The 23,581-nt window shown below is 44.1% G+C and overlaps 1 protein-coding gene across 5 annotated transcripts in view; it reads left to right on the forward strand.

Moving 5' to 3' along the window:
- Positions 1–1,526: 1,526 nt before the first annotated feature.
- Positions 1,527–23,581, forward strand: part of LOC114659767 (voltage-dependent R-type calcium channel subunit alpha-1E) — a 207,554-nt gene continuing 185,499 nt past the window's right edge. For all 5 annotated transcript variants that reach the window (XM_051933031.1, XM_051933034.1, XM_051933032.1 and 2 more), the window contains exons 1-2: positions 1,527–2,546; positions 21,109–21,248. In XM_051933031.1, coding sequence (XP_051788991.1) covers positions 2,454–2,546; positions 21,109–21,248 — 233 coding nt within the window. In that variant the 5' untranslated portion in view covers positions 1,527–2,453. The remainder of the gene's footprint in view (positions 2,547–21,108; positions 21,249–23,581) is intronic.

Raw genomic sequence — 23,581 nt, forward strand, 5'->3', positions numbered from 1 at the left:
GTTGGCACAGTTGCCGGGAGCCACCAGATGTGACTAACAGAGATGACGTTTGGTGTCATTCACTGTGACGTGCCACCACATGTGCTGTGAAATCTGTTCAGATGAATTGGAGGGAGTATCCTCCTGTGTTTTGAGCCGCTGTCTGCTTTCGTTTTTATTTTAAAGGCGTTGGACTTATTTCTGCTCTGTGCCCTCCACCACACGTCCTTTGTGATAATCGGACTTTTGAACCTGTGGACAGAAATGCGTGTGTGTGTAGAGAGACATCCGATAAAGTGTGAGTGTGTGTGCTCATAGTCTGCGCTGGGCACTGCACTGGCAGCACTAGTTGCCAAACTGGAGCCATCCGGGACAGAATGTCCATCCATGGCAGGATACACCCATCCATCCATCCATCCATCCATCCATTATCCAACCTGCTATATCCTCACTACAGGGTCACGGGGGTCTGCTGGAGCCAAACCCAGCCAACACAGGGCGCCAGCCCACCACAGAAGATACACCCCATCTATGTATATAGAGAAGCAGGCATCTTTGTGTGCACCCCTGACCTTGAACATACTTACAGACAGTAGGGATGATCACAGGGAGAAACACAAGTGAAAAATAACCAGAAAATACACAGAAAATAAAGGCTCACCAAATTAGATAGATATGAAAGGCACTATATAACGGAGAGATAGATACATTGATGGGTATGAAAGAGACCATATAATAGCTAGAAGTGGAAGGCACCATATAAGACAGACAGAATGACAGATAGATGCACAGAAAAGAAAGTCACACAAAAATAGCTCAATAGATAGACATGAAAGGCTCTACATAATAGAGAGATAAATAGATAAGAAAGGCACTATATATTAGACAAACAGAGAGATGTGAATGGCACTGTATAATAAATAGATAAACTGACAAACAGATATGAAAAACACTACATAGTAGCTGGAAATGAAAGGCACCATATGAAAAATAGATATGAAAGACATTATATAGTGGAGGGCGGCACGGTGGCGCAGTGGATAGTGCTGCTGCCTCGCAGTTAGGAGACCTGTCTGGGTTCGCTTCCCGGTCCTCCCTGCGTGGAGTTTGCATGTTCTCCCCGTGTCTGCGTGGATTTCCTCCGGGCACTCCGGTTCCCTCACACAGTCCAAAGACACGCAGGTTAGGTGGATTGGCGATTCTAAATTGGCCCTAGTGTGTGCTTGGTGTGTTTGCGTGTGTCCTGTGGTGGGTTGGCACCCTGCCCGGGATTGGTTCCTGCCTTGTGCCCTGTGTTGGCTGGGATTGGCTCCAGCAGACCCCCGTGACCCTGTGTTCGGATTCAGCGGGTTGGAAAATGGATGGATGGATTATATAGTGGATAGATAGAATGTGAAGGGCGCCATATAATAGATAGATATGGATGGCACTATATAACGGTTAAGCCCACAAGCCCCATGGTACTGCAGTGGACTCCGTAGGTTTGGTCATTTTCGGAGAGTTAGGTGCCGATCACAAATTCAATTCAACAAGTCGCAGGTGGGCACCGGCCGTCGTACCGCTCTAGGAGGGTGTGCTGGTGCCATGGCAGCTGTGCCCGAGGGCTTGTCGTTTTCCTTTTATAGTTGCCTGCCTGCCGTTGCGCTTTGTACTAATCTGGCCATTCAGGTTTTTAATTACTGAAGGTGCATTTCTGCATTGAAGCGATAAACTGTGAAGGGCAGTTCGAGGCGCATGGAGGCCGTGGCGTTTGGCGGGCCGCGGCTCGCGGACCCCCAGCCTTCTCTATTTATAGGCAGCATGGCCCAGCACCACTTAGCGCCGCTTCCTAATTGGCCTCCACAGTTTCTAAGGCAACTGCATGCAATCCTGAGAGCCAGAAGTTAGCAGGATGAAGCAGATGGCATTTGTTAGCAGCGGTGATTAATCAAAGACAGCCTTACCTCCGCAGCCGCCGCTCCTTCTAGTTCAGAGTTTCTTTTGCACGCCCAGCACTCTCTGCTCAAAAGCCCACCTTCATGTGATAGTATGAGACCCTCATGCCTCACCAGTCTCCACACGGGTGACGCCCACCTCCACATCCCATGCTGTCTTGCATTAGGTTGCCCCCTATGGAGGGCGATTTCTTAACTCATGCCCATTAATTTGGAGCGCCCGGTTAGGTTGATGGTGCCAGTGGGCTTGCTGGTTCTTATGAATTCTGCTCAATCTTCAGCTTCGAGACGGATGATTCTGAGCTTGGCGATGGGTGCCGGTGGTATTCTTACAGTTCCCTGAATCCTTTTAAGGTTGCGTTGAGCAGCTCTGGCAGGTACTTGTTGGGCTGCATTGGCCGATTGAATCCTGTTGGCGTTTGGGCAGGTGAGAAGTCATCTGCCCGCTTCTGCTCTCCTGCCGACCTGCCTATGTGTGTTTTTGCTGTTGTCCGTACTCCTCATGGTTCTCCTTGACTCTCCTGCACTCCATTTGAATACATGATCTTGGCCACCATCATCGCCAACTGCATCGTCCTGGCCCTGGAGCAGCACCTTCCTGGAGAAGACAAAACGCCCATGTCCAAGCGGCTGGTGAGTGACCTCTTTTCTTGTTTTCCTCTTCTCCTGAGATGCCACATTTGAAAGACTATTGCAAAACTTTGACTGTCAGAGGGATGGGTGACAATGTCAATGGACAAGTCGTAGCGTTGCCCCCCTGAAATGTGAGGATGTCATGGGGTACACTGGGCTTATAGCCAACTCCTAGGTGTCTAGAGGAACACAATGAGAATGAGGGGCCATTTGGTTTTGGTTAGAGCCCTGCATTGTAATCAGGAACAAAACAATATCACAAAATACTGATTGAATGTTAATGCGAGGACTGGGTGATTAAAAGGATTTGGGGGCAAAATTAAATGGAAAGTCATAAAACAGACTATAAAATGTAATCCACACCAGTAATGATGGAGTACAGCCGTGTACCGATCAACCCTGGAAATGAGGATTAGCCTCCAGAAGAAGGCCACTGAGCTTCACTGGCGTCTAACGGCCAAACTCAAAAAGCAGGCTTCAGGCCTGCACAGGCTCAGCAAAAATAGGGGCAGGCTTTTCTAATACAAGAACCAATAAACACTCCAAAAAAAAAAAACTGGCCCCTCAATACCAATAAAGGCCTAAATCTCCGGAATGGAGCCTCAGACTTTCTTATCTGCAAGCCCCAAACTCCTAATGCCTGATCGAGGCCTTTAATTGAAGCCTACTTTACAAAACACTCAGCACCAAAACAATTGTAGCAACCCCAGGGTTTGGGCCTGAGAAGGACACCCTGCTGAGGTGGTTGGGACCTTGGAGCTGCTTCGGCTTCTCCAGGTGTTACTGTCCCCTTAGACATTGTCCCTCTCAAGAATGGTCCCTGGGGTCACTTCACAATTTTGAACAGTTTTCAGTTTGAAATTTTATTTGCCAAATATTGGAAATAAAGCAAGAAAACCTTGAATGCGAATCAATAACCAAAGCTAACATTCTGAAAGATAAGAGGGGGAATCACAGAAAAAAACCCTGGCCCTACAATAGCAAACAAAGGCCTAAACGTCTGAAATGAAGCCTCAGACTGGCTTATCAGCAGGCTCCACATTCCTGATGCCCAAATGAGGCCTTGCTTTCCAGGTTTAACCAAAGCCTATTATACAAAACACTCGGCACCAAAACAATTGTAGCAACCCCAGGGTTTGGGCCTGAGTGGGACACACTGCTTAGGTGGCCAGGACCAGGAGCTGCTTTGGCTTCTCCAGGTATTACTGTCCCCTTGGACATTGTCTAGGCCACCTGAGGAGCGTCTCCTTCTCAAGTCTGGACCCTGGGGTCACTACACAATTTTGAACAGTTCATCAGTTTGAAGATTTATTTGCCAAAAAATTGAAATAAAAGCAATAAAAACCTGAATGGGGATCAAAACAAAGCTAAAAAAGTAAGAGGGGGAAATTGCAGAAAAAACCCTGGCCTACAATACCAATGCAGGCCTAAACTTCTGAAATGAAGCGTCAGACTTTCTTATCAGCAGGCTCCAAACTCCTAGTGCTCAAATGAGGCCTTGTCTTCCAGGTTTATCCAAAGCCTTCTATACAAAACACTCGACACCAAAATATTTGTTTCAATCCCAGGGTTTGGGCCTGAGAGGGAGACACTGCTTAGGTGGCTACGACCAGGAGCTGCTTTGGCTTCTCGAGGTATTACTGTTCCCTTGGACATTGTTTAGTCCTCCTAAGGAGTGTGTCCTTCTCAAGTGTGGACCCTAGGGTCACTAGATATTTTTAAGATTTGCCAAATAATTGAAATAAAAGCAATTAACACCTGAATGGGAATCAAAGCAAAGCTAACACATTGAAAGGTAAGAGGGGGAAATCACAGAAAAAAACCCTGGCCCTACAGTAACATAAAAAGACTTAAATTGCTGAAATGGAGCCTCAGACTTTCTTATCTACAAACTCCAAACTCCTAATGCCCAAATGAGGCCTTGCCTTCCAGGAAAAACTGAATCCTATTATACAAAACACTCGGCACCAAAACATTTGTAGCAACCCCAGGGTTTGGGCCTAAGAGGGACACACTGCTTCAGTTGTTGGGACCTCCAGGTTTTACTGTCCCCTTGGACATGTCTAGGCCACTTAAGGAGCATCTCCCTCTCAGGTCTGGACCCTGGGGTCACTGCACAATTTTAAATAGTCTTCAATTTCAGAGATTTATTTGCCAAATAGCGGAAGTAGAGCAAGGACAAACTTGAATGGGAATCAGAAACCAAAGCTAACACTTTGAAAGGTAAGAGGGGGAATCACATAAAAAAAACCCTGGCCCCAGAATACCAAACAAAGGCCTAAACGTCTGAAATGAAGCCTCAGGTTTTCTTATCAGCAAGCTCCAAACACCTAATGACCAAATGAGGCCTACTATCATTTTCAGATCGCTTTGTGCAGATGATGTTGTCAGCCTTTTCCTGATCTGACTGTGACCTTCAGCATGAGCGATTCACTGCTGAGCGTGAAAGGGATGGGACGAGGATCAGTCCCTCCAAGTCTGAAGTCCTATGATGAGCAGTTCAAATAGCTCATGATATTATTTAAGAGTAATGGAAGAAGGAGCGTGAAGTCAACAAGTGGATTAGAGTGGAGGCAGCTGTTCTGTAGGCGCTGATCTGCTCCTTGGTGCTAAAGTGGGAGATGAGTCTAAAGACAAAACTCTCAGCTTACCAGTCAGTCTACATTGCTGTCCGCACCTGCGGTCTACCTTATTATTATTATTAAGACAATCTACAAAATAAATTATCATAAGAACATAAGAAATTTGAGAAACGAGAGGAGACCATTCGGTCCATCAAGCCTGTGTGTTTAGCTAATAGCTAAGCTGACCCAATCCTGCTAGATATCATCAATTTCCTTCTCTCCACTCCATGAAGGAGCCAAACCGGACACAAAACAATACTTTAAACCAAATATTCATTACGAGAATATAGATAGACAAGAGAGCAAAAACAATCAATGGCAATATTTACAACAAAACTTTTAAAAATAAAAAATGTTAAAAAATAAAGAGAACCCACTTGACCAGGGATGAAAGCCGGGCTGTTCCACAGCCACCAGGAGAAGAACGCAGCTGACTGGGAATAAACTGGAATGTAGTCGGGGAAGAGAGGGGACCAGCTGGTAAGCCCAAATCCACACTAACCTGCATATGATTTGAAAAATACATCTTTTTAAAGTTTTTAAACACAAATATTGATCATATTTGTGATATTTTGATTATTTACCGGTGGTCCCAGGACTCCCCCCCGAAGATTAAAAATGTCATCTTTCAAGCCTAGGCTTGTGGGGTATCGTTTCAGACAATTTCAAGGTCGTCGACAATGAATATGTGGTTATTTTTGATTTTTGATCCTTCAGTAGCCCTCTACGGACCACCATCAGAGGGTGAAAACTGACAAATTTCTGCTACAATCAAGGTTATTAAACTTTAAACATTTAAATTGATGCACATCATTCATTACAGGGTGGCCCACCAACTTTGAGACAGGTGGCTGCGGTCAGGTCGTCTGCCTTGTTTCCTTGGTGTCTGTCCCCTGGAAACTACTTTTGTGGTGGCAGATGGTGCAACTTGCCATACTTCCCGCATATCTGTGCCTGTTATTCGGGAGCATTTCCCTGACCAAAGGATTATTAGCAAGGGTTTATGGCCAACATGATCGCGTGACTTAACAACGGGCGACTATTTCGTGTGGGGTCTTTAAAGGGGCTGCATGTATGAGACAAAGTTGAACATTGAAAATGCGATACAGAGAGTCGATCCCATGACGTTGCAAAGAGCGTACACGAACAGACTGACACGGGCACAGAGATCACAAGGAGATCACTTTCAGCATCTTCTGTAAATGTGAGTACCAGATTTGATCAGGCAGTTGTCTCGGTGGAGGTGGGCCACTTTTTTGTGGGCCACCCTGTATTTTCAATATTTAATACAACAGTTCCCGTTTACTTCTCAATCAATCAATCAACTTTATTTAAAGTGCAAAAATCACCATGCAGGATGGTCCCAATACACTGTACAAATTAGAAGAATACATAAAACATAATATAAAATCTTCTTCTTCTTTCAGCTGCTCCCATTAGGGGTTGCCACAGCGGATCATCTTCTTCCATATCTTTCTGTCTTCGTCATCTTGCTCTGTCACACCCATCACCTGCATGTCCCCTCTCACCACATCCATAAACCTTCTCTTAGTCCTTCCTCTTCTCCTCTTCCCTGGCAGCTCTATCCTTAGCATCCTTCTCCCAATATCCCCAGCATCTCTCCTCTGCACATGTCCAAACCAACGCAATCTCGCCTCTCTGACTTTGTCTCCCAACCGTCCAACTTGAGCAGACCCTCTAATGTCCTCATTTCTAATCCTGTCCATCCTCGTCACACCAAGTGCAGATCTTAACATCTTTAACTGTGCCACCTCCAGCTCTGTCTCCTGTGCCACCGTCTCCAACCCATATAATATAGCTGGTCTCACTACCATCCTGTAGAGCTTCCCTTTCACTCTTGCTGATGTCCTTCTGTCACAAATCACTCCTGACACTCTTCTCCACCCATTCCACCCTCCCTGCACTCTCTTTTTCACTTCTCTTCCACAATCCCCATTACTCTGTACTGTTGATCCCAAGTATTTGTCCTCACAAGTGGTGCAGTGGTAGTGCTGCTGCTTTGCAGTAAGGAGACTGTGGAAGATTGTGGGTTCGCTTCCCGGTTCCTCCCTGTGTGGATAGTGCTTTGAGTACTGAGAAAAGCGCTATATAAATGTAATGAATTATTATTATTAATTATTGTTGATCCCAAGTATTTAAACTCCTCCACCTTCACCAACTCAACTCCCTGCATCCTCACCATTCCACTGACCTCCCTCTCATTTACACACATGTATTCTGTATTGGTGGTCCTACTGACCTTCATTCCTCTCCTCTCATATCTCCACCTCTCCAGGGTCTCCTCAACCTGCTCACTACTGTTTCTACAGATCACAATGTCATCAGCAGACATCACAGTCCACGGGGACTCGTGTCTAATCTCGTCTGTCAATCTGTCCATCACCATTGCAAATAAGAAAGGGCTCAGAGCCGATCCCTGATGTAATTCCACATCCGTCACTCCTACCGCAGACCTCACCACAGTCACACTTCTCTCATACATATCCTGTACCACTCTTCCATACTTCTCTGCCACTCCCGACTTCCTCATACAATACCACAACTCCTCTCTTGTCACCCTGTCATTTGCTTTCTCCAGGTCCACAAAGACACAATGCAACTCTTTCTGGCCTCCTCTCTACTTCTCCATCAACATCCTCAGAGCAAACATGACATCTGTGGTGCTCTTTCTTGGCATGAAACCACACTGCTGCTCGCTAATCATCACCTCCCTTCTTAACTGATCTTTCACTACTCTTTCCCATAACTTCATGCTGTGGCTCATCAATTTTATCCCCCTGTAGTTACTGCAGTCCTGCACATCCACCTTATTCTTAAATATTGGCCCACCAGTACACTTCTTCTCCACTCCTCAGGCATCCTCTCACTTTCCAAGATTCCATTAAACAATCTGGTTAAAAACTCCACTGCCATCTCTCCTAAACACCTCCATGCTTCCATAGGTATGTCATCTGGACCAACGGCCTTTCCATTCTTCATCCTCTTCATCGCTGTCCTTACTTCCTCCTTGCTAATCCGTTGCACTTCCTGATTCACTATCTCCACATCATCCAACCTTCTCTCTCTCTCGTTCTCTTCATTCATCAGCCTCTCAAAGTCCTCTTTCCATCTTCTCATCACACTCTCCTCGCTTCTGAGTACGTTTCCATAATACATAAACCATAATATAAAATATTCAAATTAAACAGAAATGAAAGTAAAACAAAAGGAATAATAGCAAATAAAACTGGAATAAAATAACATTCAAAGTTACGGTATGTCAACAAAGGAATAATATAATAGGGAACATTTCGAGGATGACAGAGCAGACTGGATTCTAAGGCACACTGTAATGAAGTGAGTAACGGTCGGTTTTAAGTCTCGATTGAGTGGGCTTGTCTTACATGTAATGGTGGGCCCGATAAGCAAATGCTCTTTGACCAACTGAGTTTTTCCTAATGGAGGGAACGACCAAAAGACCAGTATTAAGAGAGCGAAGGGGTCGGACCGGAGTGTATGGTGCGGTTAGCTCAGCCAAGTAAGGAGACGAATCTCCATTCAGGACCTTCTATGTTATAAGAAGAACTTTAAAATCTGCTCTTACTTACACTGGTAACCAGTGAGGGGAAGCTAGAATGGGTGTTATGTGCTCACTTCTAACTCACAAAGTAATTCATTACGTCCTGAACACCTCACATTCCTGGGGCTTACGCTTTTTAATGTTGTCTTGCTAGTGACACCACGACGAGCGTCCTCTGAAGCCAAAACTGTACACCGCAAAAAACGAGACAAAAAAACTTTAAGTGGAAGTTGTTCTGCTTTTATTTAGCAAAAACATCTGCCAATGGGGTAAGCGAAATTTACTTGACGAGATTTCTTAAAGTAAGCTAAATAATCGTAATGCAAATTTTTTGACGAGTCGATAATTCCTACAATGAGGAAAACAGGATTTCACGTCACGATATAAATACTTTTCACTTGCTTAGATTTCATTTTTTGCAGCGTAACAATGGATGATCGCATCATGGCAAGTAAAACAAGATGGCGTCACGGCTAAAACATGAAATTGCTTATTTTGTTGAGAAAACTGATGTGTGAGAGACCAGGAAATGAGAATGACCTCGAGATTCAAAGTCAAAAGCGGTCCCAACCGGGAGACCAGGAGATCTTTTGTCAATGCCGGAATGCGATTGAGTCAAAAACAATAGCGGGGGGATTCGGGGGAAAAAAACAAGCAAGGTACGGTCTGTCTGTCATACTCCCGAAACGCCAGAGGGTGATCTTAGTGACGTCACAGAACTGACTACAAAATCGAGTGCACACTGGAGAACTCTGGGAAAGATCTCCATGGAGATGGTAGGAACAGAACCCCAATATGGCAGCGACCATACGTGTTTGACTTGATTGTATGGAATGTAACATGCTTTAAATAAATTCAATTAAAGTTTAAAAAAAATGAAAATAAACTGAACCTCAATATGGCGGCAACCATACAGGTGCATTTCAATTTAAGGTAATTAAATAATGAGCTTCATCAGAATCGATTCTAGACGAAATTAAACCCCAAATCCAAATTCTTTGAGTCCCAAAACCTTATAATCCAAATATAGGTGGACTAGCCATCCCCCATGCAGCTTTGGCAGCATATTAGTGAAACAGGACAGTGAATAATAATAATAATAATAATTCATTACATTTATATAGTGCTGTTCTCAGTACTCAAAGCGCTATCCACACAGGGAGGAACCGGGAAGCGAACCCACAATCCTCCACAGTCTCCTTACTACAAAGCAGCAGCACTACCACTGCGCCACCTGTGAGGACACACGCCGGCCCCCCGCTCCTGATGTCACTCTCCCCCCTCCCCTCGGCCCACACGCTCTGTCTCTGATTAGTGTGAATATCTCACTCCTGCAAGTGAACTGTGATTCTTAGCGCGATGAGAGAAGTCGCAAAATCAACCGGAATGTTCAAGAAAATTCTAGAAAAAAACCTGATGTAAATCCGTGACGTAGTTCTCTCATGAAAAGCGGACAGACATACAAACGGGTCTAAAAAACTATAATAAATTTTGCGCTTGGACCAGGAAATTTTTCAAACCGTTTCTTAGCGAGCACCTATGGGCCAAGGGTAACCTACATTCCAGATTTCAAGTCCTCGTGGTTTGGGAGATTTCGTGATGAGTGAGTCGGTGGTATTTGGCTTTTATAGATAGATCGGGACGGCACAGAAGTTTACTCAAAAAATTCTAAAAGCGGAAGATCCTAACATTTGAACAAACTCCAAAGAAGGGGATAACCGTACATGTTGAATTGTGCATTGCTGAAAATCCCTTAAATGACTTCCAGGTACAAACAGAAGAAGTTATTGGAAGAGAAGAAAACGTTTCTTAAGGTAACAGATCTCGACACAGAGAAAGAACAACAAAACTTACAACCACAAAGGGAACAACCGAAGCGGGTAAGCGAATGGCTCGGCACTTAAGTCAGTCAGTCAGTCATTTTCCAACCCGCTATATCCTAACTACAGGGTCACGGGGGTCTGCTGGAGCCAATCCCAGCCAACACAGGGCACAAGGCAGGAAACAAATCCCCGGGCAGGGCGCCAACCCACCGCAGGGCCGGCACTTAAGTGATAAATAAAAAAAAAAAACTAATAAAAATAATAATAATTAATAAATAAACAGGCCAACACATTTTGCAGGATTAGGTGGCCCCACCCCCTAAGGCTCTACATACAAAAAAGGGATGCATAACAAATAATATTAATAACATATTAAAAATATAAATCACAAACACAGAAAGGAAGAAATTCCCAAACACGTTGTGTACTGACTTGAGACGATGACAATCTGAAATTGGGATCAGGAGGTGACAAGGACAGCTGACCAGTTGTGAGAGAATCGCAAACCCAGTCTAAAGCCAGAAAAAGAATTTTGTTTGAAAAAAACCAGTAAGTCAGTCGGAGAAAAACGGCGAGAAATTAAACGTGGAGTCATCACGTCGGGTGTTCAGTAAACCTCTGAGCCGACCTTTATGCCAAATGACGTCATGTGACTCGCACTCCCAAGGGCTGTTGGGATGCATCACCGTAGCGATGACCGATGCTAACTCATCATAACTTAATAACTGTTGCGCATTTTATAAAATCAACGTGATAGTCCCATTCCGTGGGGTTCAAAACTCCGCAAATTCATGTTAAACACGTGAAAAATAGAAAAATGGTTCATTTTAACACTTCTATGTTAGCTAAAATATCAAAATAAATCCCAAAAAAATGCAGAATAAATAAAGCCTAGATCCTAAATCATGGGAAGGATACCACATCGCCTAAACCTTTAGTGAATTGACTTTTTGATTAGCTTTCTCAGACTTTGTATTTCTGTTTTAGCTTCTAGTTTGCCTTCCTGGTTTGCGATTTCATCTCCCACTCCATTCTTTTGCCCTTTCTTCCTGCTATTATTTCTCCAATGCTGGTAGAACAGTTGGGAATTCCAACCATCAAAAACACGTCCCCAGAGGATCGTTGACAACAGCCAACTGAAAGTCGACTGCCACTTGTCAGTCTCCGCATTCCCATTTTTCTTGACTTCGACCAGACCCGGCATTCCTCACATGGAGCACAGCCTGAGCTTCTGAGTCATGCATTGCAAGAAAAACTCTGAAGTCTGCCAGATTGGGTGAGAAATGCCACAGTTCTGTGCGTCTTGTTAGTGTCTGGGCTGAGAGGGGAGCTGCTGGGAAGCACAGCCCAGTAAGAGTAAACTGGGGCGGCGTAGTCGGCAGCACCTCTGGGGCTGACCTTTTGTGTTGAAGCTTATTACTAAGAGCATGGCGCCCAAATTTCCCTGTCCGCTGTTGAATTGGCTAGCCTGCAGCACTCCACTTATTATGTCGTGCAGGGCAAGTCATCCTGATGCATCAATTACAAGTCATTAACATCTTTAAACTCTTTAGCAGGGCCGCTGGTTATTTGTAATTCTCTAATTCTTCCACAACGGGGGAGTCTGAGGCAAATGTGAAAAACGAGAAAAGCCCGTGCCGCCAATAATAACCGGGGGAGAGAGAAATTCATCACGCCAAGGCACACTGAGCTCTTAATCTCGTTATGGCTGGATGTCAGGGTCCATCGAAGTGCACCGCTCCGAGTGAATCTGACCACTCCAGATGACCCTTTGGGAATTGAAAGCCTCAGACAATAGAAGATTCAAATCCACTTTGGACAAAAGAAAATAGAAGGGCTATCTGCCCCCAGGGTGTCCAATAAGACTGGCCATACCGTGTCCCAGTGATTTATTATCCCTACACGGGCACAGAAATGGAGCTGAAGTTCATGGCATTAGCAAAGGAAAGGGCTATTTCTGCAGCATCTGGAGATCTTCTAGAGATCACTCGAAATCCAACACGGTGAAGCGGAAATAAACATAACAAGGGGAGAAAGACTTGGACAGAGTAGAGAAGAGGAGCGTAAGTACTGGGCCAAGAAGATGTCCAGTCTGTCAATGTCATACTTGGGAGGGGGGAGGGCACTGAAACTGTCCACCTCCGGCCATTTGTGACAGTGCAAAAGATGGAAGATGCAGTTAGATGTGAAAGGCACTAAATCATAGATAGATAGATAGTGCCTTTTGTATCTATCTATCTATCTATCTATCTATCTATCTATCTATCTATCTATCTATCTATCTATCTATCTATCTATCTATCTATCTATCTATCTATCTATCTATCTATCTATCTATAGATAGATAAAATACACAGATAAATAGATAGATAGAAAGGCACTATATGATTGACGGATAGATAGACAGATAGATATGAAAGGCACTATATTATAGAAAGGCACTATTAGATAGATAGATAGATAGATAGATAGATAGATAGATAGATAGATAGATAGATAGATAGATAGATAGATAGATAGATAGATAGATAGATAGAAAGGCACTAAAAGATATATAGATAGATAAAATACACATAGATAGATAGATAGATAGATAGATAGATAGATAGATAGATAGATAGATAGATAGATAGATAGATAGATAGATAGATAGATAGATAGATAGATAGATAGATAGATAGATAGATAGATAGATAGATAGATAGATAGAAAGGCACTATATGATAGATAGATAGATAAAAGACACTATATAATAGATATAGACAAAATACACAGATAGATAGATAGAAAGGCACTATATGATAGATAGGTAGATAGATAGATAGAAAGGCACTATATGATAGATAGATAGATAAAAGACACTATATAATAGATATAGACAAAATACACAGATAGATAGATAGATAGAAAGGCACTATATGATTGACGGATAGATAGACAGATAGATATGAAAGGCACTATATTATAGAAAGGCACTATTAGATAGATAGATAGATAGATAAATAGATAGAAAGGCACTAAAAGATATATAGATAGATAAAATACACAGATAGATAGATAGATAGAAAGGCACTATATGATAGATAGATAGATAGATAAAAGACACTATATAATAGATATAGACAAAATACACAGGTAGATAGATAGATAGAAAGGCAATATATGATAGATAGATAGATAGATAGATAGATAGATAGATAGATAGATAGATAGATAGATAGATAGATAGATAGATAGATAGATAGATAGATAGTGCCTTTCTATCTATATGATAGATAGATAGATAAAAGACACTATATAATAGATATAGACAAAATACACAGATAGATAGATAGAAAGGCACTATATGATAGATAGGTAGATAGACAGATAGAAAGGCACTATATGATAGATAGATAGATAGATAAAAGACACTATATAATAGATATAGACAAAATACACAGATAGATAGATAGATAGATAGATAGATAGATAGATAGATAGATAGATAGATAGATAGATAGATAGATAGATAGATAGATAGATAGATAGAAAGGCACTATATGATAGATAGATAGATAGATAGATAGATAGATAAAATACACAGATAAATAGATAGACAGAAAGGCACTATATGATTGACAGATAGATATGAAAGGCACTATATTATAGAAAGGCACTATTAGATAGATAGATAGATAAAGACACTATATAATAGATAGATAGGTAAAATACACTTAGATAGATAGATAGATAGAAGACACTATATAATAGATAGATAAAATAGATAGATAAATAGAAAGGCACTAAAATGGAGTCAGAATAAAATGCAAAAGTCCCTAAGCCCTGAGTTCTTTAAACACTAAAATTAAAATGTGTGTACGTCTCTGTTGCGAGTTATGCTTGCTCACAAAACTCAGACTCAGGCCATGCCCACGAATATCAAGCTTCAGGATTGAAGTGAAGCCTAGAAATTAAAATGAGCCTCACCCCAAAACTCAAGCAGCAGGCTGCTGACCTACACAGGCCCAAGAAGAAGGGTAGACTTTTCAACTTCAAAAAGCTGAGAATGGGAAGGAGGGAACCACAGAACCCCTGGCCCAAACACAAAAGGGAGTTTCTTAATGCACATAAATATTTATGAACAAAGAAAAAAAATTTCAAAATAAAATCAAAAATGCATTTCTAAAGGTGAGCCTTATAAGAAAAACCATAGCAGCCAAAATGAGTCTGCAATCCCAAAAACGAATCTTTAAAACAAAACCAGAAAACCAGAGCACAATATTCCATGAGAGTGAAAAAGTGAAACTCCAAATGGCGTCTAAAGGACTGAAGTCGTACCCAAGGCCATGTAGCTCATTACATGAACTGCCGACTCTTAAATAGCACTGGGGTGGTACGCCACCAGCAGCACCCGGGGGACCCCTTCTCCTCATCCCAACACACAGAGAAGCAGAAAGAAAACTTACAATAACATGACCTGAAAACCAAAAGACATTATTAGAAAATAAGAAAGACTTGACAAAAAAACATGAATTTTACGAAAAACAAATGTCAAAAACCAACAAATCACTCAAACATAACAGCGTAAAACAGAGACCAGGTATAGAGCAGCGGTAAAACCCTAACTACATCCAGAATCTTGGATAACAGGACAAGCGCATCTCCGTCTTTAATCATCTAATGAGGATGAAATGATGATGTGCAACTTCTTGGTGTTACGTCACAGAAATGAGAACGTATTATTACACACAACATGGCCACCAGACTGGAGGGAACCACAAAATGGCGATGTCCACAAAAAACAAAGCAAAACATAAAATAACATTATAGAAATAAAAAAACCTATAAGAACTGGCACAAAAAAATGGAACTAAAATAAGAACAGGACAAAAACTGCCTTCAAAATGACTGCTCGTGACCGGTGAATCTCCCTACCCGACGGTCTCCCTCCAAGCAACCCTGCTAATGTTATTTCTGGACTACATTTTCGCCCTGTCAGTATTTAAAGATGAATATCGCTAAAACGGAGCAGGATGAAAGATGAAAAAAATGGTAAAATTATTGCTCGAGTCAGTGCCTGCTGATTAAATGGGCTGAGTAATGACAGTCACTACGGCGGACCATTAGGAGCCCACTTAGTGACAGCGAGTCCCTGCGGCTTACTTAATTACACCGAAGGCACCGTGATCACTCCTCTCCTTCTGGAAATCTCCCCGGAGAATCTGCTTCAGGCCACCGTCTGTGAAGAGCTTTTTGAAAACAGCGGCTAATCCGTGTTGTTGTGAAGATGAAGATTATACTAATGACTCACACAGGTGGGAAAAGCTTAATGTGGGGGGGGGGGGTGTCCCATTTTCCCCGACTTCTTAATCTTCTATGCGTGGCTCCCAAATCTGTCTCGACTTTCGACCAACAGGCCTAACAAGGGGTCGCGAACGCGATGGGAGTTGGGATTGGATGGGAGTTCACTTCATCACACCATGATAATTGACCTTGATCGCTACCATTTGATTGTGGTCCAACTGGGGCAAAACGCGTCCATCCCAGAGGACCTGTAAGTATGTAGGCGTGCGCTTCGACACCCTCAGGCTTTATTTACACAATGTACTTCTAATACATTTGAAATCCTTTTAAAGTGAATCCATGCAAGAATACATTTTATAAAGAACAGGATTGTTTGTTGATGGATTATCCAATCTGAGCTTCCCTTATTATTTCCTTGCCAACCAACCTGCACATCAAAACATTTTCATGTGTTTACTAATCTTAATGGGAGACTTATGGGTTCAGAGGATCCTTACTGCCACATGCACAAAGTCCAGTCCAATTCTTTCCTGCATGTGCTAATCAACATACACCATGTGACTACTCTCCATCACCACGATTGGTGGGAAGAACTTCCTTATCTTGATACTTCAGTCTTCCTTACCTGAAAAATCTCAAAACACACTTTAAATACGTAAAACATAAACAACAGGTCAATTATGAGGGTGTGGCAAAAGGACTGGGCGGAGCGAGATCTTTGAGTACAGCCAAGTGGGTGGGGTGAGATTTATAGGTGGCTGGGCGGAGTTAGATGCCGGTGAGGTGGCACATTGGGTGGCGAGCGATATGTTTATAGGGTCCTTATTGTCTCATGTACAACTTCCAGTGAAATTCTGACTTGCATGTGCTAAACAACAGGCAACATGTCTCCATGATTAGTGAGTACAACCATCCAAGACAAGGGGGTCATGTAGGGTTTGAGGTAGAGAGTCATATAGTCCCGATGGGCAGAGGGTCATGTAGGCTTTGAGGCAGAGGGTCATGTAGGCTTTAAGGTAGAGAGTCATATAGTCTGACAATCAGAGGGTCATGCAGGCTTTGACGCAGAGGGTCATATAGTCAGAGAATCAGAGGGTCATGTAGGCTTTGAGGTAGAGGGTCATATAGGTCCTGATGGGCAGACGGTCATGTAGGCTTTGAGGTAGAGGGTCATATAGTTCCGATGGGCAGAGGGTCATGTAGGCTTTGAGGCAGAGGGTCATGTAGGCTTTGAGGTAGAGGGTCATATAGTCAGAGAATCAGAAGGTCATGTAGGCTTTGATGCAGAGGGTCATATAGTCCGACAATCAGAGGGTCATGCAGGCTTTGACGCAGAGGGTCATATAGTCCTGATGGGCCTAGGGTTATGTAGGCTTTGAGGCAGAGGGTCATGTAGGCTTTGAGGTAGAGGGTCATATAGTTCCGATGGGCATAGGGTCATGTAGGCTTTGAGGTAGAGAGTCATATAGTCCAAAAATCAGAGGATCATGTAGGCTTTGAGGTAGAGGGCCATATAGTCCGACAATCAGAGGGTCATGTAGGCTTTGAGGTAGAGGGTCATATAGTCCAGATGGGCAGACGGTCATGTAGGCTTTGAGGTAGAGGGTCATATAGTCAGAGAATCAGAGGATCATCTAGGCTTTGACACAGAGGGTCATATAGTTCCGATGGGCAGAGGGTCATGTAGGCTTTGAGACAGAGAGTCATATAGTCCGACACTCAGAGGATCATGAAGGCTTTGAGGCAGAGGGTCATGTAGGCTTTGAGGTAGATGGTCATGTAGGCTTTGACGCAGAGGGTCATATTATCCCGATTGACAGAGGGTCATGTAGGCTTTGAGGTAGAGGATCATGTAGGCTTTGAGGTAGAGGGTCATATAGTCCGACAATCAGAGGACCATGAAGGCTTTGACGCAGATGGTCATGTAGGCTTTGAGTGAGTAAACCAGTTAAGGCAGAAACCGACTTTCCTACAAACCTCCATTTTGACGTGAGAGTCGACTTATGAAGTTCTCGTTTGAAAAAATGCTTCCGATGCCATAAAAATCCTCTAAAAATCATCATCAATGGACACCGTGAATATGAAAACAAGTATGGAGCTCGTGCCTACTGGGATTGTGCTACTAAGTCTTAGACAATTTAGACAATGCAGACATTGTTCACGATTTCTGAAATATTGCGTCAGATTATTTCAGATGAGAGAAGGAGTAATGCGATTGCCAGAACATTCGCCTCAGGGAATTGATCTTTGTAGACGCTTCCACCATTTTGTATCCGTGGCTGCTGGAACCGAAAAGTTGCGCAGGCTAACAGAGTGCAACAGACATGCAGAGACTACAAAATCCGTAACTGCAACCCGGTTAAGGGTTTACATGGGCACATAACTGGGTTACTCTACGTGTGTTAACTAAATTTCCCGGAGACCAATATCTCGGTTTCTCTTGCTGGAACAAGGGTTTACATGGAATTTTTGAAACTGGGTTTTTCCGTGAATTATTCAAATGTGCGTAAAATGCATTCAGTGAGAATTTTTTAATGGCGTGCATCGGGAGATGAGATGTAGTCGAAAAGTCATTACCAGAAATCGAACCAATCTGTTGACGTGTTCAAAACATTAATCAAAAACTAAAGACCTTAAAACCAAAAGGTTTTGGTGCAAGAATCGCACACCAACACGGTTTTTATCCAATCTAGGAAACAAAGAAGTGCATGGACCTTGCATTTAAATAGTTGACTTCTAAAGACACGTGCAGCGAGATGCCACCCATACCATCCTGCACAAAATAGTGGCATCCTAGACCATCCAAAATGGCATTGAAATTCATGCTAAAAAAATTATTCATCTTGTTTCTTAACCCATCCAGAAGAAAACAAAGGTCTGAAATTAATTCTTCAAGTTGCAAAGCCCCACAGTGCATTGTGGATGTTAGGGGTAGCTGTTGCCCCTTTAACCCCAACAGACAGACGTGCGGGACGCAGGGTGAAAGCAATGAGGAGAATTTTTAATTCTTTTCTTCTCCAAATAGTGTCTTCAAGCACCACAGCCACAATAAACAGACAATTCCATCAGCACAGTTCCCAGTAGTAATAATTCTCTCTCCTCCACACCTCCCAGCAAGCGTTGTCCACCTCCTCCCGACTCCGGCTCGCTTGCTGGGTTCACAGCAGTCCTTCATATGGTCCTTGAGCCCCGGAAGTGGTCAAATGGAGAACTTGCATGATCTTCAGCCCAGAAGTACTTTGGGGCTTCCGTCATCGTGACTTTGGAGTACTTCTGGGCTAGGCAGACCGTAAAAACTCCCAGCGTCCCCTGGCGGCACCCACGGTACCCATCAGGGCTGTGAAGCCAAACTCCAGATCCCATGGTGCCCTGCGGGAATCCGGGCCACCGCTATGCTGCAGGAAAGTTTCCATCTAGCGTCTTGGGGGAGGCAGTGTCCCAAAGTAGCTGCCTTCCTCCATCCGTCCATCACAACACGTAGTCTTCAAGAGTTCTCTTAAAAAGTTAATGAACCAAACCGATTGTAGCAGTCAAACTAACCATAAAAAGTATCAACACGTTGTGAACAGAACAGAGGAATAACAAATGTGAAGATCTGGGGAGTCCACTCCGTATATTATAAGCACCACCATAACGATGGGCAGAGTACTCATAAATGACTGAGTCACAATAGACTGAATGGGAGAGTGAGGAATGGGTTTTATTGGTGGAGGACAGGAAGGGGCGGGATCTCAGGCGGAAGTGAGGTCTGCAAGAGGGCGTGTTGTAGCAGCGGAAGTAGGCGGAGTCTTAGGTGGGCTTTCCTTCTGGTGTTCAGTGGAAGAAGGAGAAAAGGCATTAGTACCGTTCATCAGCGCCTGGCTCGGCGTCTTACTCCCAGTTCAGACCTTAGACCTTCTCCCATGCGCACGCGTGTGACAACGTAAATCTACAAAATAAGACCAGAAATGAGTTCTACAGGTTCCAAAACTATAAAACCTTAACGTTTGCAGCTGAATAAATAAGAAAAACAAAATGAAAAACCCGAAGAGAGAGTTGCACTCGTACAAGTGGAAACGCTGGGCCACAAGAGACTCGGTTTGCCTCTCAGGGTTACTCGTTTCCGTGTATCATTTTGTTAACTTTTCTGGCTCAAACGACACGAAGAAAGATTTCATGATGAGGAAGGTGGTCCGATCTGTCGTGACACCCCAAACGCTATCCGTCATTCAAAGTCCTTAGTAATAAAGTTGAGCCTCAAAAAACCAGGATGACAGATGGCGTGAGATCACACGCGACAACTGAACTATCATCCCACCAGTGACGCCGGGGGTCCCACACTGCCGGTGGATCACTGGGCACCTTAGCATAATAAAATGGCATCGTGGCACACAGTGAAAAAGCTCCAAATTATTCTAAAAGAATGCAATGACTTTCCCATTAAAAAAAAAGGATGCAAGCATTGTCCCAAAAGTCCACAGGAAACTAAATAAAATGAAAAGAAAATGGTAATCGAAACATTAATAAAAACAATTGTGCGAATACAATATACATTTTGCCTCTAAATCCTTTGAAGTTTGATCTGGAAGGGATGACACCGATACAAATTCTGTTTCTTCATGGCATTGTGACAACTGAGAGACACAGGAAGCAGCTTTGATCACCTGACTTGCTCAGGACCTCGAGGACCAACTAATTCCTCAAGCCTTCGACAACTTACCTCAACAGCGCCCCCTGTCTTTCGTGGTGTCATAGACACACAGGACAATGAAAATGTTTTCTGGCACCTTGCGGCCAACCCCGTCTATTTATAAAGTTGTGAAATACGCAAAACGAGTCTTCTTCGGCTGGAGTCAAATTCTGACTGTCAAAGATGGCGGTTCTTCAGGTCATGTGGCTGCCGGGTAAGAAGAGGCGGGACTAGGTGGGCGGACAACGGAAGTGATGTCATCGGAGGAGAGCCGCCAGTCTTCCGGTCGGCAGAGCGTAATGACACAGTGCCACCTGAGCCCTTGACTGGTCTCCCATGCCCACACGTGACGGCGGCCAAAGCAAAATCTCAGCTGTGGCGTTTTTAGCAAAGCCATCAAATGTGTTTTTATAAATTTACTGTTTATAATCACCTGACTTTCCCTACTGCTTGATTTCCACCTGGCAGGCTTTCCAGATGTTTGTCCACAGAGCCTGGAGTTTAATCGTTATTGAGTTGGTACTCACTTGCTCTCTTCTTTGTCTCTCTCCCTCTTCCTCTCTTCATCCCCACCATGCAGGAGAAGACGGAGCCATATTTCATTGGAATCTTTTGTTTCGAAGCTGGAATCAAAGTAATCGCCCTGGGATTCGTGTTTCACAAAGGCTCGTACCTGCGCAACGGCTGGAACGTGATGGACTTCATTGTGGTCCTCAGTGGGTGAGTACCCCAGAACTCTTTACAGCAACCGTCTCCAGAAATTAGTGGCAACTTCTTATGTTAGTGAATTTTTTGGGGATTGAGGATTAAAACGTAGAAGGTTTGGAAAGTTGTGGAGCTATGAGGGCCGCGGCAGCTCTGCATGTATGCTGTGGCGGAACAAAAACCCCAAACCCAACCCACTGATCAGATGATCGCACTTAATTCACAATGGCTAGAGGGGGATCATGGCCTCCCCTAACCCTGCTCTGACGATCGCACTTAACCCTTGAACTGCCACATACTTGGGACACCAAAGGGGCGCCAAATACTTTTTTGCTGCACTTTTTAAGTAAACGTCACAATTCACAAAGAAAAAGTGAAATTTTAATGGAACGCATCACAATTACCGTAACTCTGATCATTTCACACACTGCCAATGAACTGTAAAAAGTATAAAAAAAAAGAACTACTGCACCAATCTATTATGATACGTACGAGGGGCAGCTGACGCCATCGATAAAATTCAGTAAATCAGCTGCACTTGAGCTGGCTGCATGTGAGCACACAGAGGCCAACGCTGATGCTGGCAGGCCAGTCTCGGGGACAGTGACGCGGATTCACTAGGGGGCGCCAGTGGTCACGAGCTGACTGCTCAACGAATGTACGGCACGGGCTCATCAGCTCCGGTGTGCTGGCAGATTGCACTGGGAACCGACTTTAGCTGGTTGCGGAGTTCAATGAATGAACGTCGCCGACGTACTGACAAATTACATTGGGAACCGACTGTAGCTGGCTCCGGCGGTTTAAGGGTTAATTCACAACAGCTAGAGCGGGATCATGGCCGATCCTGGATGGCCTCCCCAACCCACTGCTCTGACTATCGCGCTTCATTCATCCAACACTCTGATGCTCTGGGGATTGCGCTGGACCCCTGCACCCCCCCTTCACGCTATTGCACTGAATTCACAGAGGGGAGGTGACGGTGAGGGTCCTGCTCCAAGCTCACTCTTCCAGATTCAGGAGAAGCTCAAACCCAACACCATCGGTAATGTAACCGGATGAACTGGCAGATGAGGACAAATCACAGTCAGAGCAAAGGGGATGGTGGAGAAGTGCAAAAGTGCTAGAATTGAAACAAAAAACAAACCGGCAACAGTGTCCTTAGTGCAGTGCTTCAAACGGAATAAATAATCCCATTCAAAACGGTGAAGCGGAGGTTAAAATGTCAATAAAATAAAATATGTCAATATAGAAATGAGGTGAAAGTACTGCCAGAAGTGTTTCAAATCTTCCATTCCCCGGTGCTTCCCTCTTCAAACCGACGCCTCTCTGACTTTTCCTCCCTTGGCCTTGCAGCACGGAGAGACGGACACCGACAGGCGTAGACATTCCCGCTCGCACCCGGCGACAAGACATCCCGGAGGGCAGCGGTCACTCCTGATCCTCATGCCTCCTCCTGAAGCACCATCCCCGTCCACCTGCCTCTTCCTAAATTACTCCAACTCCTGCCGTTCCTTCTGTCCATTAACCTCCGCTCTTTGCGGTTCATTTTCCTTCTCCCGATCTCCTATGCCAGCCTGTACTTATACGGCTCCGTGGGTGCGCACACACACCGCAGGAACCCTGGCATGCAGGTACGACTCACCCCAATGACCTCATCAACTCCCCGCGGCTGCACGAGAGACTGACCAACTAATTCCTCAAGCCTTCGACAACTTACCTCAACAGCGCCCCCTGTCTTTGTGGTGTAATAGACACACAGGACAATGAACGTGTTTTCTGGCACCTCACGGCCAACCCCGTCTGTTCATAAAGTTGAAAACAGAAAATGAGAAGCGTGTGAAATACGCAAAACGAATCTTCTTAGACCGGAGTCCTATTCTGACTGCCAAAGATGGCGGTTCTTCTGGTCATATGGCTGCTGGGTAAGAAGAGGCGGGACTCGGTGGGCGGACACCGGAAATGACGTCATCGGAGGAGAGCCGTCAGTCTTCCGGTTGGCAGAGCGTAATGACACAGTGCCACCCCCTGGAATGGTGGAGAATTACCATCACCTGAGCTCTTGACTGGTCTCCCATGCACACACGTGACGGTGGCCAAAGCAACATCTCAACGGTGGCGTTTTATCACTCATAAGCTCTGCTCAAAGCCATCCAACATGGATTGTACACATTTACTGAGAGTCCTGTGCCAATAACCTGGCATTCCCTACTGCTTGATTTCTACCTGGTGGTAGGCTTTCCAGATGTTTCTCCACACAGCCAAATGGAATTGTTTTACAAGCTGGTCATTCATTCAGAGCCATGAACCCGCTCTACCCCTGGCATGTCAAAAAGTGGGTCATGGCACCA

This window comes from Erpetoichthys calabaricus, chromosome 10 (genome assembly GCF_900747795.2).
Source record: "Erpetoichthys calabaricus chromosome 10, fErpCal1.3, whole genome shotgun sequence".
Taxonomy (NCBI): Eukaryota; Metazoa; Chordata; class Cladistia; order Polypteriformes; family Polypteridae; genus Erpetoichthys; species Erpetoichthys calabaricus.